The 20,326-nt window shown below is 38.8% G+C and overlaps 1 protein-coding gene across 1 annotated transcript in view; it reads right to left on the bottom strand.

Annotated features, from left to right (window-relative positions):
- Positions 1–20,326, bottom strand: part of Uggt2 (UDP-glucose glycoprotein glucosyltransferase 2) — a 126,784-nt gene that overhangs the window by 87,127 nt on the left and 19,331 nt on the right. The window contains exons 9-12 of the mRNA XM_034499066.2: positions 16,022–16,121; positions 12,962–13,022; positions 9,366–9,457; positions 5,621–5,771 (exon numbers count right to left, since the gene is read on the bottom strand). Coding sequence (XP_034354957.1) covers positions 5,621–5,771; positions 9,366–9,457; positions 12,962–13,022; positions 16,022–16,121 — 404 coding nt within the window. The remainder of the gene's footprint in view (positions 1–5,620; positions 5,772–9,365; positions 9,458–12,961; positions 13,023–16,021; positions 16,122–20,326) is intronic.

The raw sequence follows: 20,326 nt of genomic DNA, 5'->3' as shown, positions 1-20,326 counted from the left end.
TTCAGAAACCAGCTGTATAAAGATAAGATTTTAGAACAATGTCTCTTTAGTGAGATATTAAAAGCTGCGCTATCATGCATTCATATATAAGAATTGGCAGCAAAACTTTATAGCATAAAGGTAATCTACTTGGTGTTGATTTTAGAGAAAATAGATTGCTTACATCATTAAAGATTGGTTTTGTTTTTCAAAATTATGGTTATACTCTAATGTTACAAAAGAGGCTTAAAAACACAGTTAAACTGCCAATATTCCATTGGCTACAGTTGGTAGTTCAATCGAGAGTTTGAGATTTTTTTGATTTGTCCATGTTTATAGAGAAAAGATACAACACATATCTTTTTAAAGTTTAAAGTTTAAATTTAAAGTTAAAAAAAAATTTGTGCAGTTCAGGCCCAGCCAGGCCTCAGATTATAGGCAGGAGATTAAGAGCATTTACACTTGAATTAAGACAATGCAGACTGAGCTGCAGAAGCCCAGGTGCTAAGCTTTCCTTTTGTCCTGGGTCTTCATGACCAGATCCTAGAAATGGGTGAAGAATTTGTCTTTTGCCTTGCTTGTTTCTACAGTGGAGGAGGGATAAATCTAAGACCCAAAGACTGTTTACAACAGTCTGTGGGCCAAGAGTTATAATTATGCTGGAGATGTTAAAATTATGCCTACTTCCCTCCATGAGTTATAACTATACCTGCTGATAAAATATTGTTCAATTTGTTTTTATTCATTTATATCCAAAGTTGTTAAAAAATGAGGTGCTTTTGGTTCCTCTAATGTATGTAACAATTATTAGAGGATAAAGTTGGCTTTTATCTGATATTCTCACTCAACTAAAAAAGATTGGTTATTAAATTAATCCAAAACAAAGTTCAAACTTAAGATTTATGAAACTAATGGGGAATTACAGCATAACTTGCCTACTCCAGCTGCCATTTCAGTAAATAAATATAGAATTATTATAGATATAAAAGATGTTTTTATACCATTCCTTTACATTTCTGGTAAAGGTGGGAGGTTTACAGTCAGTAAATTTATTCGTAATTTTTAAGAGCCCATGAAGCAATATCATTAGAAATGTTTGCCTCAAAGAATGGTTAATTGCTTTAATATATATATACATACATATATATATATATGTATGTATATATATACATACATACATATATATATATATATATATATTTGTTGCTTTAATACAAAAAAATTAAGAGGTTAAATCTTTTAGTGTATATTATTCATTGTGTGATACTTTATTAGCAGATTTCTCTGAAGAAGTTTTTCTGCAAGTCTTTGCTCCAATATAACGAGCTTTAAAAATTTTTGGAGTACTTGTTGCTCCAAAAAGGATTCAAAGGCAGTATCTTTTCAATATTTGAGACCTCAGTTATATCCTAAGCAGATTGTGACATGGAAAATTCTAATAAAAAAAAGATAATTGGGGCTAGAGAGATGGCTCAGTCGTTAAAGGCTAGACTTAAAATTAAAAATGGAGAAATTGAATTCCCAGCAACCACATGGGGGCTCACAACCATCTGTGGTGGGGATCTAGCGCCATCTCTTGGCTTGTAAGTGTACATGCAAAAAGAAAATGGTTTCCTTTTAATCTTGATTTGCGTTTAGTGATTTTTAAAAGTTGTTAAGAGATATTAATTGGCTAAAACCTCATCTTAAGCTTACCATAGGAGGAGTTAAACCTCTGTTGGATATTTTCAAAGGGATGCAAGTCCTACTTCTCCTTGACAATTAACTATAAAGGAGAGATAGCTTTGCTGTAAATAGAGTAAGCTGTTATCAACAGATAAATTATATAGACTATAAAAATTGTTGGCTGTTTGTGTTGTTACTACTCATATGTCCACAGCAGCCCTTTGACAAAAGAAAGCATTAATGTGGATTTATTTTTCTATATCTACAAATAAAATTTAAAATCCTATTATAAAATTATAATTGTGTTAATACAAGATTATATGATAAAATCCTAAAAGCATTTTGGATAAAAGGTTTATTCCTTATTCCAAATAGCAATTAAATTGGTTATTGAAAAATAATGATATTTGGCCTATTACATGACAAACATTTTAGACAAATTTGATAATCATTTGTTACAACTTTTCTCTATGCATGTTTTTATATTTCCTAAAATTTACTATGCATGCAACCCATAGAAAAGATGTTTGCTGTATTTACTATATTTACAGATGCCTCATCTATTGAGAAGACAGTATATGTAATTAAATCATGTGTATTTTTTTGAGCTTCCCTGCTTCAACACAAATAATTAAATTATGTGTTGTAGCCACTGTTTGAAATGCTAAAAAAATCAAGCTTTCAATATATATATACTCATAGCCAGTATATGGCTCATGATTTATAATTACTTAAAATTGTTTCTTTCTTAGATATAGCTAATTCTCAAATTTTATTTATAAAAATACAGCTTAATTTATGAAACATGTACTGTTTCTTAACTTTATAAGACATTTAAAAGCTCATTGGATTGTCTGAACCACAGGACAATGCCAGAGCAGATTTATGTACTAGACATATTCTAGGCCTTTCAAAAATAATTGGCCATACAATCTTATTCTTTACAACATCAGAAGAGTAATAGCTTAAGACGTTTCTAGAAAGTGTGCAAGTCAAATTGCAAAAACTTGTTCTCAATATTTTCAATTTTTTTATAATGGTCTTAAGCCTTGAGGACTTATATATAATCAATTTTGGCAAATAGATGTTATTCATTTTTTGATTAAAAAATTAAAATATGTACATGTGAGTTGACACCTTTTAGACCTTTTAGTTGCAACTACTTTAACAAGAGAGCAACTAAAAATATAATTAGTTATTGCTTATATTATTTTCCTGTGCTTGGTGTTCCATATCAGACTAAGATAGATAATGGAACTGGCTATTACAGTTATTTGGCTACAGTCAAACATTTGAGATGTTTTGTTGACAATTTAATATTACTGATATTTCCTTATTATCCTCAAGGACAAGAAATTGTCAGAAACAGATTATGAAACTTTAAAATAATATCTTCATAACTCTATGAGTGTGGAAAAAGCAGCTAATGGTGCTTCTTCTCTGACTTTACAAGTAATTCTAAAAAATTGGCTTTTTTAAATTAGAAAGGGGGAATTATACCCCAAGGTCACCAAAAGCACACCTTGCTTTTGTCTTGTTTTAAATTTTCTGCAAACTGATGCTAAAGGTCAGTCTGCAGTGGATTGCCACTGGCATCCAGTTACTTCTAACTCATTTGCCAGGGTCTTGTGGAGAGACCCTTAAGTTGGTACTTGGTGTGGTCCTGATCCTGTTTTAATTTGGGATTGTGGGTCAGTCTACATTTTTCAGAAAAAGAAATTAGAGCCTGATGGCTGCCTAAAAGACTGGTCCTCAAGTGGACACAGATCTTGAGCTTAATAATTATGATTCTAATGATGAAGATGGCTCAAAATCTTTATCAACCAGTTCATTTAACTTGCTATAGTTAGTCTCCACTCTTACTGGAGAGTAAGTAATTTTTACTTAAAGCCACCCACCTGGTGGCCAGACTTTGTGTCTGATCCCTGCTAATTAGCAGTTGGATTAGATACTAAAACATTTCCACTTCCAACCTTATTTTCTACATTGCTTGAATAACCATGTTGCTTTTAACCTCTGAACCTTATATTTTAAGCAGATTGGTTGCCCTCACACAGGATCGTTCTCAGCAAGCTCAGCTATTCATCATGGCAGTTGCACAACACTGTGAAGAACTGCATCTAGTGCATGCTCATAGGTCCTTTGGTCTGAATGTGGTCTTGGTCTAAAGAGTGTGCCAATGATGGCCGGTTAGTCAATGACGGGTAAGAGTGTTTTGAGCTCCTATAAACCTAAGACAGAGGCATACATCATTATGCTATGTATGATTTCCTCAATGATGGGTAATTATAGGAGTAATTTTTAGCTCCCATAAACCTAAGGCAGAGGCATAAATCAATATGCTATGTATGATTTCCTCAATGATGGGTAATATAGGAGTAATATAAATGCCAACCTAAGCCAGGCATGGTCTCCTGGCCACTCTAGACCCTAGATGGGATGGAATTGTGCCCCGTCCAGATATTGGCACTGCCATCTTAAAAAATTAAGGGGGGAACTGTGCCCTTCCCCCAGGCCTAAGCAGGCCTGCAAAGTCATTTACCACAAAAGACCAACCAACAGTAGGACCTGGGAGATGCATTGCATTACCAGCCTTGGTGCCTTGGAGCCTGCTACCTGAGCTAAGAAGAATGGACTGCCTGCTGAGCTAGCCTTGACACCTTCTGACTGCTATCTCCTTGCCCAGCCCCTGGGCTGAACCGAGAAGAGACTCTGGGGCAGTGGGGCTTCCCCTTTACATGTGAAAGCAAATTATTAAACTTCGAGCCTTGATCAGAGAACTTTGTCTTGGCTTCATCTCTTCCTGCCCATTTCCCTATTCTCAACCTCTCTTGCAGGTGAACCTGTTCAGCTGTTGCTGCAGGCGGCAACAATTTCTACCACAAATGAAGAATCATTTCAACATATGGAAATCTATGTAATACATCATATCATTATAGGGGAAATTATAATCATCCTAATAGATATAGAAAAAAATTGATAAGTTTATTTTTCATTATGAAAACATTCAACCAACTAGGAACATAAGGAGATTCCTTTTCTGATAAAGGGCGTATGTAAAATCAACAGTACATATCATACTTAGTGGTATAAGACTGAATGTCTCACTTCTGGGTCTTTTGAATCCTACAAAACCACTTAAGCTGAGGACATTTTATTTTTAAAACCATGAACTCAGGAACTCAGGCTGGGCAACAGTGGCATATCACCCAGGAGGCAGAGGAAGGCTGTTCAAGGCCAGCCTGGTCTACAGAACAAATTCCAGAATAGTCAGGGCTACACAGAAACCTTGTCTTGAAATACCAAAAACCAAAACCAAACCAAAATGAGCAAACAAATGAACAAAAAACCCAAACCATACCAAAACAAACCCACCTCCCACCCCAACCTCCATGACCTCTACACTTTGTTCAGGAAGCTTTCTCTCAGTAAAGGATTTTTCAGCTGAACTTGGAAGAAAAAGTAGGAGGTAACTGGAGACTGGAGAAAGCTCAAGATGAGGAGATGACTGAAAAGAAAACCTTGGGAGAACTGAAGGGCAGCAACAGTCAGTTGCACAACACAGTCTCTGAAGAACCCCCTTCCTTCAGGAAAGCAGGTGGGAACAGATTTCACAGAGGCCGGGCTGCAGTGCATGCTGCACAGTTAGCGCCCGCTGCAGGCTGCCAGGCATGAGTCTTATGTTCAGGTAGCATTCTCACAGCTCCAGATCTAAGCTAGCTGCTGCTTGACGACTACTGCTGCTCATAGGATTGTTCTGTCTTCTGACTGCTTATCTCGAAGCTGGAAAGATGCTTCGTGAGAGTAGTTATCCTGTGTTGCAGCCACTGAGTGGAGAATGGGTCTGTGCTTTGTTCTTTCTTCTGAGTACTGATTCAAATGCATACATGTATTCTAAGGACTACAAATACATAGTTCTATGCTAAGCCTTAAAAACTCCAAAGGCTGTAGCACAAGGAATAGCATAAGCACTTACCACAATTGAAGAATGTCGAATATCTAAAACAAAGTCATAGTCCCGCACAGGTGAATTTAATTTTAAAAATCTGCTCATCTCTTCTTCATTGAGCCCAAGACTTTTAAGGCCACTCAGCAGCTTTCCTTCTGACTTCAGCATATCTAAAATACTTCATATTCAAAGAAGAAATAATTTTATTTTAGTTTGTCAAAACGTTTTGGAAATCTAAAGTTTGATAATATTTTTTCAATTGTGTATGTAAATGTTCATACGTGCACATGTGTATAAATGAGTGTGGAAGATAGGTCAACATCAATATTTAAAATTCACTTTAGTAATTTGAATATTTTAAATTTAATTTCAACATTTTGAAATTAATTCAATGTTAAAATTCAGTTAGGGGAATATTTGAGTTTTATGTTGTAAGACCAATCACATGCTAAAACTTCAGTGGTAGATTAACAATATAAAAGTTGCCTATCTAGAATTTGAAGTCTGCCAAGTAACTAATTCTAAGAACCTCATTATAGCATGGTATTACTTTAAAAGTGGTTTAAAGGGCTTTAAGAGTTGTGACTTCAGAGGTATAACGCTTGTAGATTTATAGTATTTGAAGAGTTCAACAGAATTAAATCAGCTAACCATTAAGATAAGAAAAACTCCCCCAAAGCCATAGACTAACAAAAATTCCAGTACTGGACATGAAAAACTTCCTTAGAATGGTTAGGTAGTCCAATTGACTGACAAAATAATACAGCTTGCCTGTCGTTGCCTTGGGTGTACCCCTAGTGCTAAGGACACCAAAGGTAGGACACACTGCCAGATGGTTCAAGTTGAATCTGGCCTGAAAGCCTCTTTCCTGTGGTCTAGCTTCCACAGTGCCAGAAAAGACTCTGCAAGGTGCCAACAAAGAGAAGCAATTAACAGTCCTACCCAGCTGCAATAACTATCTATGATCCACTCACCAAAGAATCCTCTCTTTATAAAAAATGGAGAACATCACAGAACCCACACCTGGACACAATGCAGACATCCACAGACTATGGGGATCCTAGCCCCAACACATCGCCATCACAGCTCCTGTGTCTACAGCTTGTGGGACATTTTGGAAGTGGGGATAGAAAGACTTGAAGAGCTAGAATCTCAGGAAGTCTGCTATGAAACTGGCTCTCCCAGAAACTTCTGTATAAGCAAGACCAGAATAGTGGGAATATCAATGGTGGGAGGGGAAATATATCGCCAGGTCCCCTGTAGAAAAAGTTACAGAGAACTAATTATAGCTGAGAGAAGGTTAATTAGAGAAGGTTAATTACACGATCGATTACCCAGTACAGACTGGTCAGTCCTAAAACCATATTCACACAAACATTCAAAACAAACTGAGCAGGTTGTATTTATGTATTTATGCATATGCATACACATATAAACATAATATTAACATTCATACATATATAGAATGATTATGATCAAAGGAAAGGAGGTCCATCAACTTGGGGCGTGGGGATACCTGGGAGATGCTGGGAGGAGAAAAGGGAGGGAAGGGAGAAAAAGTGATGTAATTCCTTGTGGGACATTTTGGAAGTGGGGATAGAAAGACTTGAAGAGCTAGAATCTCAGGAAGTCTGCTATGAAACTGGCTCTCCCAGAAACTTCTGTATAAGCAAGTTTCTCACTTGAAAGTGTACTTAAAAAATTCTATAAAAACGAACAAAGAAAGATTAGCAAAAACTCTAGGGCCATAGTAATTCTCATTCTCCATGGGATGAGAAAGCTGTGTTGCAGACAGGAAGCCCTCCTATGTATGTCTCTGTAATAGGCACTACTTTCTCTACACCCCTCTGTCCCCTCCTTTCCCTATCCATCTGCCCCTTCACATTGATGGCATTATTCTGCATCTTGCCTTTTCTCACAAGCTTTTTGTGATGACCTTGAAAATCCTAACTCTTTACAAGTTTCCTGCACTGCCTTTAAGTGAATCCTGGTAGCTACAGCCTGCCGTCACATCTTTCCTGGTAGCTACAGCCATCACATCTTAGAAATGAAACTGTTAGCAGGGCACAGTGGCTCAAGCCTTTAGTTCCACAACCAGGAGGCAGAGGCTGGTGGATTTCTGGGAGTTCAAGGCCAGCTTGGTCTACAGAGAGTTCCAGGACAGCCAGTCAGGATTAAATAAGACATGGGAGAGAGGAAAGAAGGGAGGAAGGGAGGGAGGGAGGGAGGGAGGGAAGAACTATGTCATATTTCCTGTAGATCACTCACTACATGGAGAAGAGTCAGGGTTTGGAATTCCTTGAATTCCCACAGCCTTTCCAAATCATAAATGAGAACATTTCTGTTGTGGAGCTTTTCCATATATGGCCACAGAAAACATTCCAAAATCTCATTTTTTCTCTTAAACATGACTTCACTGTTCCTGGGCACAGATACAAATTTTGTCTCTCTTAAGTTTACAGAACAAGATCTGAGACCTTCTATATTCTATACATGGCATTTATCCTACATATCTTATGCTATTAGCGCCAAGAATTTAAGTAATGTGGAAAAAAGTCATATTTAACATAAAACTACAACAGAGAAGGTCCAAATGGACTAATGCACTCATGCGTCTGCACACGCGCATGTGTGCGCGCGCGTGCACACACACACACACACATACACACACAGGCACATGCACACAATGCACACACGCACACACACGCACAGGCGCATGCACACAATGCACACACACACACATACACACACACACACACACACACACACACACACACACGTGTGCACACACACAGAGTGGGTGAGTAGGTTAAGAAAGGATCTATTTTCCTTCCAAACTGTTTAAAAATGACCCTGAAACATTTTACAATTTTATAAATTTCAGTTCAACAGCAGCATATTCTGTGAATTAAAATTAAGTACCTAAATTAAAGTATTATATTTATGAGATTGTCCTATGATCCAGGCATAAAAGTCACGCTATGCTTCTCTGTAAGAATAGCACCAACTCCAGTCTACTTCTCCTCTGTCTGAGCTGTGACTGACTTACAGGCGAGCCGCCACTGCACCAGAAAACTCCCCAGTGCTACCTTAGAGCACTTGTGAAGAATCCTGGGTGGCCTAAGAACTCGATGGCACTCAGCCTTCTGAATGACAGGACACAAACCATTTGAGCTATCTATGTTCATTTCTGCTGGGGAAACACCTTATGTTGTTTGCAGTTCCCTTCTGGAGCTGCTCAGTCCAGTCCCAAAGGAATTTCATGTTAAACATTAACCTAAGCTTAACTGAAAGGCAGTGTAGGATAATGCAAAGTAAAGTTCTGCCATCCACCCTAAGCTCCCAGTTCTGACCGTTCTGACCCCGTGCTCTGGCTCACTGTGCAAGAATCACACAGTAAGAAACAGTCATGGAGAAGCGAGGGGGAGGAAGGTGTGCTCAGGACACTATACAGCAGGCTTAGGTAGCAACAGTTGACAACACTTTATATTTTTATAGTTACAGTATATATTTCAAAGTACAGAGAAAAGATGATTGTAATGTCTGCATTTGAAGAAACTACTTGTGAGGTAATATAAAAGCTGATCACCCAATTTGATTATTTTACATTATATATGTATCAAAATCCTACTGTAGCCATAAGCATGTTTAATCATGTGTCAAAATATTTGCTTAATCTTTAAAACATTTTGTTTTTCACTTTGACAAATATGTCCAGAATAATGTTTATCTTTATATAAATCATAGTTTATATTAATAATTTAACACCTACCTAAAAGGATCATAAGCATCCATGTCAACACGAAGGCCATTTATAAACAGACGAGCATCTCCTGGCTTAATTTCAAATCTATCTTGTAGGTCCTAGAAACCAAGCAAAATAACAGTTTACCCGCAATAGTCGTAAATATTTTAGCTCTACTACAGAATACTGAATATATGCAGTGCTCCTAGAACAGGAGCAAGATCCAGTTAGTTATTGGCTTTAAGAAACTTCTTAGGAATGCTTTTGTGTGTGTGTGTGTGTGTGTGTGTGTGTGAGAGAGAGAGAGAGAGAGAGAGAGAGAGAGAGAGAGAGAGAGAGAGAGAGAATGCACACTCACACTTGTGCTGACCTACGTGAGCATTTTTGTGTCTGTGTGGTACAGCAGGATCAAAGGCAAGGCCTTGCACCCTGTCCTAAGCTGCGCTGTCTGCTTAGTAACTCCCTGAATTCTTCATGTGCAGTGACATGTAGAACTGTTTTTCATGTTGACTGTTCTTGGTGAGAAGCTTCTGACATTTCTTTCTTTCCATTATTCCCAGAACTTCATTTATTACCTGCAGTGCCTTGTTTGCTCATTCTGCGTCAGTTTTCTGGCTATCCAGGGCACCTTTTCATGCACAGTTTTAGATCTTTTTTCTAACTGTAGTTTTATGCATTTCTTCTGCCCATTTTCTCCTTCCATCTCAGAAACTCTTATGTAAGGTTTATCAGATGTCCTCTGCCTTTATGTTTCCTCTTTGATTCTGTATAATTCATTTCTATTTTTTCTTTCCATTGTGTTTCATATTGTATTTTTAAGCAGGCTAATTCTCCCTGGTGTTACTTAAAATTGTAGTTTTTACTTATGAAATGGTTTTATTTTCGTTTTACTTCACATTTTTCCTGAGTTCTCACAGCTATAACTTCACACGATCTTCTTGGGCATGGATATCAATTTATGTCCACCTTTAATCTTAGTCATTGTTTTCAAAACCTCTGGTGCTTCTCAGCTTCAGCTGTTTTTACAGATTTTTCTTCAAATGCATGTGTGAGTCCTGTATGTTTACCTCTGCTCACTACAAAGGGACACTGCTGTGCTTCCACCACTCCCTTTCTGTACATAAATCTAGTTACCTTACAGATCTGTAACTATGAGTGAGCAAGACTTACTCTGGACAAATATTAGGGTAGGGGTTCTTCTGAAGTACAACCAGCAATGCTGACTTTGAATGTCTTGTCTTGCAGACTTTTTTACAGCTCACACTTGCACTGGGCTTGTTCTCTAACAACAGTCTGCTTCAGCCCTCACCCTCTCCATCAGTCACTCCCCCCCCCCCCCCATCAGCCACCTCCCTTTGTCTTTGAGAGAGCCACTTTGCCTTGCAAATGCTTTCTTGGACTCATCCTCTTTGGTGATTTGGACTCAGTAAAGGAACAAACTGTCATGTGCTGTTTGCCCTTTCAAATGTAGACTTTGGGAGCTGGAGGGCTCCCCTGTCTCACACTCATAGGTATTTATCTCAGGTGTTCTCCAAGAGCTCAGGGGCATGGTGGCCTTAACAAAAGGAAGGAGAAAAGCACTCAGCTAAGACTGTGAAAGCATCACACCCTGGAGAACAGCTGAAAGGCAAATCATAGGAAACGTGTGATAGGAGGGGAAGGCAGGAGCTCATCTGTAGAGATGTTCTGCTGCCACTCACAGTTAGACTCTCAGTTAGTCTTCATTTGTAAGTAATTTGATAATGATATACCATCTACCTACTGGGCATTGGAAGCACCCAATTAAGGCTGGTGTTCTGCTATTTAGTGTTTAGGATTCATTTTAAAAATCCTGTGTATGTATGTGTGTCTGTGTGTCTGTATGTGCAGGTGTTGTCTGTATAAGCAGAGGGGGTTGGATCCCTCAGAGCTGGAGCTATAGAAGGAGCAGTCTGACATGGGTGTTAGGAAGAAAACACAGGTCACCTGCAAGGACAGTATGTTCTCTCTACCACTGACCATCTCTCCAATGCCTGCTGCTGGCTATTACTTTCTTCTACCTGTACTTACACATCCTTAAAAACCCAACTCACTCAAAATGTAAAGGATGGCTATCATAGATCATTCTCTAGACAGAACTCTTTAATCTTATAAAGTCTTCTAGCTCCCTGATTCAAATGACCACAAGGAAAATAGTTCTGATGGCAAGCAAAGAGAACAACTCAATCTCAAATGCAGGAAGCAGGCGCCCTGATGCACCCTTCCTCTCCTTTTCTATTGTGCCTTCCTTCTTACTGCAGATGATCTCACAAAACACTTCCAAACAGAAACTCTCAAAAGAATCAGTAAAGTACAAAAGGGGCATTAGCACAACTTAAGCGAGCTGTGTCACTGAATGCTGACAGGACTACTAGTGTGGCTGACTAGCCTAGATCCGACCTAGCCCAATTCTCTGCTCACCTCCATTACTAAAGGAATAAATACAAGCTTTTTATTCTCCTTACAGCTAGTGATGTCCACAAGACTGGGTCCTTGGTCCCTGTCAAAGTCTGTTGAAGTACATGTTAGTAACATCAATGTGGTCACTAACATTCCTTTGGCTTCCTTGTCTCTGAGCGCAGAGACAAGTCTGGAGCTGATGTTGCTGCCATCTTATGACCCAGAAGGCCAGCTGGTGTTTATAAACATGTCCTGACACCAGAGCCATAAGTTCAGTGACAGAGACTTTAAGACATTTTTTCATGTGAGAAAAATTAACACTGTTTAGGGCCCCATGAGTCTAGTATTATATTACATAAGAGAGAAATCATTATATGGCATGGAGCTAGCCTACAACCATATCAGAAGCATTAACATGTGCCCATAAGTATTATCATAATTAGTATAATTTGATGTTTAAATATAAATCGGCCATTTGGAATAATCTTATAAAACTATTGATTAACTATGTTTTACTCGCTATGGAACACAAGGAATGTTACGGTAATCTAGCACTAGTTTTCTCTTTCTAAGCCTCAGAGCTAGCAATAAAAAAATAAGGTAACTGTATTATGTTGTAGGGTGGGCAAAGTGCTACAGAGGCAGGAAGTCCAGAAAGTGGAGTTCTGTAAAGGCCAGCTGCAGGGCAGGACATTCTCTATATAGTACAAAGTGTAAAGCTTAAATTATTTTTTTATTTACTGTCTTTTAAAAGAATTTCAAATAATATATTTTGACCATATTCTTCCCCTCCCTCCTCCTGGATTCCTGCCAACTGCTCACCTACCTAACTTCAAGCTCTTTCAAAAAACAAAACCAACAAAAGACAAAACTCAAACCCAAATCAAAGCAAATAAACAATGACAACAAAATCCCAAAGACAGAAAAATATGAAACCACCCCCCCCCCCCAAAAAAAAGAAAGAAAGAAAAGAGAAAAGTACATAAAAGTGTTGGCATCTTTCATTTTCTCCTAACTCTCTAGCGAGCATGGGGCCTGCCCTGGAGGGAGTGTGTTTACACACCCAGTGTTACTCCACTGAAGAAACCTCACCTTCTCTCTTTGAACTATTTTAACAATCAAAAAAGCACTAACACTTGTTTTTTATTAAAATAGAATATCCAAGTTGTGAAAAAGTGAAAATGTTGAATAAGACTAAAGCAAACCTCCTGATTTTCCTGTATTTCTTTTCTCATTAGCTCGTTCACAGCAATCCTGGTGAGAGATCTGAGAAAACAAACAGGACACGTAATAACAGTGCAGTGTGGTTCCTCCAGTAAGTGCTTAGGAATAATCAAGTATTCAATGTAACACAATACTTTAGAAGACACTCATTTTCCAAATGCTTCAGAGGATATTTCTGGAGCCTAATTTGAGAATGGTTCTGTATTTTGACACTGTATTCCCTTCACATGAATTAAAGACTCAAAATGTTATATATTTCCACTATATACATCAAATATTATTATAGTGTATTTACTACTACTTTTGTTTCCAAAACACTCAATTAAAAATTTTGATTAAACTGGGATTAGCCAACACAGTCATCCTTTGGTAAAAATGAGAAATTGATTTATTGGTTTCCTTAAAAAACAAAATCTGGGTCTGGTAGTCATGGTCCTTATTAAAAATGGTTTGTAATTGCATACAATCTATACATTACTGCATATTATTATAAATAACATACATAAACTATTTAGAATACATACTGTTCTCTTATGTAAATGGTTGACACACTACATTATTTAGAATAATTATGAGGATGTTATCTTTTCAACTTAGAAGACACTGCTAGTCTCTGAGTATTTTCCAAACATTGTTCATCACACTTTTATATATAATACTTAGAGATAAGGAGGAATGATCATATTAACTTATTAGCCACTCTAGAATACTTACCACAGTCTTATAACTTAAGGAGAGAATTTAAAATGTGTTATTTTTCTATAGCTATATTTATTTAACCTATAAAATCCCTAAAGTGTTATCATTACATTGTGAATGTGTACATAAAAGAAATTCCCTAAGTGAAGACTGTGAGAGGGGTGTGGTGTGAGAGGGGTGCGGTGTGAGAGGGGTGCGGTGTGAGAGAGGTGTGGTGTGAGAGGGGTGTGGTGTGAGAGGGGTGTGGTGTGAGAGGGGTGTGGTGGCTCCTACCCACAACCCAGCATTCATTGGTTAATTAACTGTCTTGTTAAAACTAAAGTTATTTGACTTTATATTTGAGCTAATTTCAAAAGCCACTATTATTAAAAAGTCATATGGCTAAATATACATTTTCACGTGCACACATGTCATGTTTTAGACATGAAGAGTGTTAACCTCTCAAATCCCTCCCCATGTAAAACTGGCTGAATCAGAGGTCTGAATGTCATTAAAGCACATTATATAAACATTTATGTAAAATGTCACAATTAAATCCCCCATTTTATACAACTACTATACTAATTTTAGTCAGGGAGGCAGGCATGGTGGTGAAGGCCTGCAGTCCTACCTACATAAGAGGCCATGAGGGAGGATCTGAGATCAGCGTGGGCTGCACAGAAAGAACTTACCCAAATAACTAAAAACTGACAAAAGAAAATGACAAACTTTTCTATTTTCAGGGGACCATAAAACGTATTTGAGATCTCTTGTGTCTAACAGAAATGTAAAGTTATCTTCATTTAATAATCTTTAATCTGAACTGTAAGTAAATAGACCAAATAATATATTCGAGGAAAAAGATTTAGCATTCAATCCTTAAAAGATGGGGCAAGAGAGCAGGCTGCCCCAGCTCTCAGGAAGGCCTGTGTCTGGCCCACTTGTGACTTCTGTCTTACACAGGTTCATAAATAAATACTGTTTTCACATTACTTACAACATTGTATTTAGTCGTTTCTAAACAAAGTGCAGATGCACTAAACTGCATTAGTTTGTAAGTTCTCATAAAATCTGAAACTGTATTCTGGTCACTATGCATATGCAAATGATTTATGTATTGAAATGAAAACTCTGCTTAATGCAACACTCAGTATTCCTTGGAAATGGTTCAAATTACAAGTCTTATTAGCAAAAAAAAAAAAAATTGTGTAACATACTCTATACATTTAAAAGATTACCAATTTTGAAATCCAAAACATAAAGAAAGGCTGGGCAGTGCTGTGGATACAGATCACTTTTTAGAATGATAACTTTTATTATCTTCTATGAAAGAGTGAAAAATATTTCCTTAATATTTGTTGATCAAAAATATTTTCTTAGTCATAATACTTTTTTGAAATATTTTTTATTGGATATTTTATTTACATTTCAGATGTTATTCCCTTTCTCCATTTCCCCCCCACCCAGGAACCCCCTATCCCATTCCCCCTTCTCCTGCTTCTATGAGGATGAGCCCCCACCCACCCACCCACTCTCACCTCTACCGGTCTTGTATTTTGATGCTAATTCTCCTTTCCTGTGAAGGGCTGCAGAGGAGGTGTGAGTCATTACACAGGTGAATTCTAGTGAACCTTCTGCCCATCTTAATTTGTAAAATAAAGGCTGGAGCCAGTGATTGGGCAGAGGAAAAGGTGGAGATATAAAGGTTAGTGGGAAGGGAGCAGGGGGGAGGACGATGGGAAGAAGACAATGGAGGAAGGATGACTGGGGAGAGAAGAGAAAGAGGACAACTGGGGAAAAGAGAGGAGAGAGAAGGCAAGGAGGAGGACGACTGGGAAGCAGGAGGTAGAAGGACAAACACAGGGTCTGGAAAACCCTCAAGTTATAAGGGTCTCAGCTGGGGAACAGAGTAGTGTAGGGGTATCTGCCCAATCTAGGCTTACAGAATATATTCATAATTACTGAGTGGTGTTTTCATTGATCGGTCATATTTGGGTTGGAGATTTAAATATTTCCCACTACACCACCTCCTCACACTCGAATTCTCCCACACTGGGCGTCCAACCTTCACAAAACCAAGGACCTCCTCTCCCACCTATAGTCATAATACTTAATAAAATAAGTTTTAAAACTATTTTTTCTTTTCTTTTTGCTTCTAATTCAATAGTTCTCTTTGTAGTATATTATACATGTATATACAATCTGTTTACTCGAATAAAGACTAAACATAAACAATGAAGAGTCTTGAATTTTGAGAAGCTATATATACTGGAACGGATGTCTTTATTTTATGAAATCAGTTATTCTCATAGCACTCACTAAGTGAGAGCTGCTTATAATTACACCCATCAACTCTGACATACCTGGCTTTTACAGGAAAGTTCTGTGAAATGTCTTTCATCAACTTGATGGCATCATAAACAGGAGTGGAGACTATCTGAGAGGCTGCTTGAAAACTAAGATCTGGAAGAAAAGAAGTTGCCAGAGCATCTAGTGTAATGTTGCAGCTTTAGACACTTCCTCTCAACAGAACTATTTTACTCAATATTTCTTCCCACAGATATACATATATATGCTAATTGTATTGTATTAAGCATTTTAAAAGTTTTACAGAGAAAGCTTCCTCAAGTTAAATTAGGGTATGACTTAAAATTTTATGAATGAACGAATGATTTAGTACTTATCTGGTTTTCACAAATTAAAATATAACATCAGGCTGATGCAAACACAGATACTATGGCTACATTTCCTAGACTCAAGTTGAGTGAAATACGGGACAAAGCTTTGATGAGAACAGAGGCCAGATGAGAGTCAATGATTATTGGGGAAGGTGCTAGACTCTTCAGTCATGTAGCCATGAATAAGCTGCCAGGTTCCAGCAAAGCCTCACCCATGCTCATGTGGACAACGTAACTAAATTTAATGGGATGGACACACATACGAACACACACACACACATACACACACACACACACACACACACACACACACGTGCATACACAGAAGGAATATATTATTTAGGAACAGAAGGGCTTCAGTGGAAGGGTGAGACTGGAACCAACCACAGCTCATTTTACACATGTGTGAAATGGCTAAGGAGTAACTATGTTTTCCAACAATTACTGGGACAGGGATATAGCTTAGCAGCGGAGTGCGGGCCTTTCATAGGAAAGGCCTGGGTCAATGCAGCATCTACTCTCTCAAGAACCAACAAAAACAAAAAGGAGACAAGCAGCCCACTCAAAAGAGCTAATTATGAAAATTATTAGAGGGGATTTAACTCAATTCATCGACTCTTTAGACGGTTTATACTTAGCATTATTTTTCCTGAAATGATAGTTCTGTTGAAAGAAAAACCTATGTGGTTCGCCATAGCTGCTCTCACACCTCAGAAGCAGTCATCTTGGTCTCATTGTTTTTAAGTGTCAAAGAGATTTTTTAAAATCAAATTCTTTCCTTGTAGCCACTTGTAGCATCTCACTAGAAAGAGTCTTGATTTCTCAAACAGTGGTTAAAGAATCCATTTTGAAATGACAAGGCTTCTTTTGTTTCTATGCTATCCCATTCAAAATCTGAATCAGCTGGAGGCAAAGCCTAGCTAGATATGTAATTAGGCTGGTCTCCCAGGGGAGGGCATCGTCTAAGTAAGTAGGGTTACATTCCAGCTATATCATGTACTAGCTGAATTAACATTCATTACAGTTTCCGTAGCCTACTCAATTATGTCTAGTCCCACACCACAGTGGAACTGCCTGTGCTCACTAACATCTCTGTCCTAATGATGGAACATGGTGAGCCATTTTACAGGCCTCTCTCCAAGGAAGCTCCTTTTTGAGAGTCAATACCTTGAAAAAAAAAGTCCAGAGAGAAAAGCTTGTCTCAGTTCAAAGATAACTTAAGTATGTGTTTACAGTATCTTCCTGCTTATCAACACTCTATAATAAAGTAATAAGATCATGGATAATTGAAAGAACACTCATTAGGCAGTCAAGTACACAAGTCACAGAACATTAAATTGTCTTGCACATCTACAGTTGTAAATTGTAATCTTCAAAAGTCTATTAAATAGACTTAACTTGATTGTGTGTGATGCACTATAAAAATCAGGGTGAACAAAAAAATCCTTCACTTGTTAATTAGCATATCAAACTGGTAAATATTAATGTTTTTATAAAATGGGAGAGGGCTTCATCTTCAGAAGCTTAATATTAAAGTAAATAGGATAGCTTATATGAAAATGTTCTGCCAAGAATTTCAGTCAAATGTAAAATAGTTTTGTATTATATATGTATTTTGTCAAGAAAATTCTGATGAACAGCTTTTTAATTGCTGAAAACAGGAACCCCTCAGCTATAGATGGGGGTTGGGGAAAATAAGGGAGAGATTGCCAGTCAGTGAGTTTGCACAAGGCTTCAGGAGCGATGGAAATACTCTCAAGTTGCCTGTTGTAACTGCTGCAGAGCTCTAATCACCAAGCATCACAGCTCAGAGGGGCTGCTGTCATGTGAATTATGTAGAGGGGACGCTGTATCATGTGTGAATTATCTAGAGGGAACATGTGTGTCCCCTCTGTATCATGTGTGAATTACATCTTAATAAAGCTGCTATGTTAAAAAAAAAAAGTATGTGAAAGACATGAGGAAAGTTATGCATAAAAATAATACATGCCCACACCTGCTAAACCATTTCAAACAACACAGTAGGAAGATTGTAAACTGAAAATAGGTAAAAGTTTGGTCTCATCTTGGTCACAGAATCTTGGTGTTTGGTGGTTAGCACAGACACTGCCAGGTTTATAGCTGCTTGCCCTTTCACTTGAAGTTTTTCCATTAAAAATCTGGCAAAAACCCCACAAACTGTCTGAGGCCAACTTTAACAAAAGGTTAGTTAACAGAGGAAACCACCTGCTGCCCGACTTGACAACCTGAGTCCAGCATCCCTTGCTGGGGACCCTTTTTACTTTGTATGAAGTGTGTCACTGTATTTTTAATTGATAATTCTGTGCCAGCATGTCAGCCACGTGGTAGGTCATGGACAAGGTTAAGTTAAATGAGCTGGTTGGGAAACTGTGCTGGCAGAAGGCCTAAGCTCCAAACTGTTAGACGGCCGCCTGGCTACTTACACTGCTGTTAGACGGCCGACCGGTCTACTTACACTGCTGTTAGACGGCCGCCTGGTCTACTTACACTGCTATTAGACGGCCGCCCGGTCTACTTACACTGCTGTTAGACGGCTGCCTGGTCTACTTACACTGCTATTAGACGGCCGCCCGGTCTACTTACACTGCTGTTAGACGGCTGCCTGGCTACTTACACTGCTATTAGACGGCCGCCCGGTCTACTTACACTGCTGTTAGACGGCCGCCTGGTCTACTTACACTGCTGTTAGACGGCCGCCCGGTCTACTTACACTGCTATTAGATGGCCGCCTGGTCTACTTACACGGCCGCCCGGTCTACTTACACTGCTATTAGATGGCCGCCTGGTCTACTTACACTGCTATTAGACGGCCGCCTGGCTACTTACACTGCTGTTAGACGGCCGCCTGGTCTACTTACACTGCTGTTAGACGGCCGCCTGGTCTACTTACACTGCTATTAGATGGCCGCCTGGTCTACTTACACTGCTATTAGACGGCCGCCTGGCTACTTACACTGCTATTAGACGGCCGCCCGGTCTACTTACACTGCTATTAGACGGCCGCCTGGTCTACTTACACTGCTATTAGATGGCCGCCCGGTCTACTTACACTGCTATTAGATGGCCGCCTGGTCTACTTACACTGCTATTAGATGGCCGCCTGGTCTACTTACACGGCCGCCCGGTCTACTTACACTGCTATTAGACGGCCGCCTGGTCTACTTACACTGCTATTAGACGGCCGCCTGGCTACTTACACTGCTGTTAGACGGCCGCCTGGTCTACTTACACTGCTATTAGATGGCCGCCTGGCTACTTACACTGCTATTAGACGGCCGCCTGGTCTACTTACACTGCTATTAGATGGCCGCCTGGCTACTTACACTGCTATTAGACGGCCGCCTGGTCTACTTACACTGCTATTAGACGGCCGCCCGGTCTACTTACACTGCTATTAGACGGCCGCCTGGTCTACTTACACTGCTATTAGATGGCCGCCCGGTCTACTTACACTGCTATTAGATGGCCGCCTGGCTACTTACACTGCTGTTAGACGGCCGCCTGGCTACTTACACTGCTATTAGATGGCCGCCTGGTCTACTTACACGGCCGCCCGGTCTACTTACACTGCTGGCAGTCTGAGCAAGTGCGGCTATACTCACTCTCGAAAAGTAAAATTTGGTTCTAAATTCTAATTTAACAGAACATTTTTGAGAATTGTGGATTTTTAATTTTTGAAAATTAATTCTTTGTGGCAGTTTCCTCCATGTGTCAATGAACTGTATGCAATTGCTTCTACTCTTCATTGTCTGTCACCTCCACTTTGGACTAAATACTTTCTCTTCTGTAATCTCCCTTCTGCCTTCAGGTCTCTGCATGGTTGAAAGAACACAGATGGGAGGTTGGTCTTCAGAACCTGGACAACTCACTAGAGACTGTTCCACTGGAGAATGTCATCACCTTGAGGAGATTCTGTGCAACAGTCTTACACTCTAGATCAGACTAGTCTACAAATTTGTGTAATGCCTC

The sequence above is a fragment of the Arvicanthis niloticus genome, chromosome 3 (assembly GCF_011762505.2).
Source record: "Arvicanthis niloticus isolate mArvNil1 chromosome 3, mArvNil1.pat.X, whole genome shotgun sequence".
In the NCBI taxonomy this organism is placed as follows: Eukaryota; Metazoa; Chordata; class Mammalia; order Rodentia; family Muridae; genus Arvicanthis; species Arvicanthis niloticus.
Note: the sequence above shows the minus strand (reverse complement) of the source record. Positions and strands in the feature narration are given on the sequence as shown.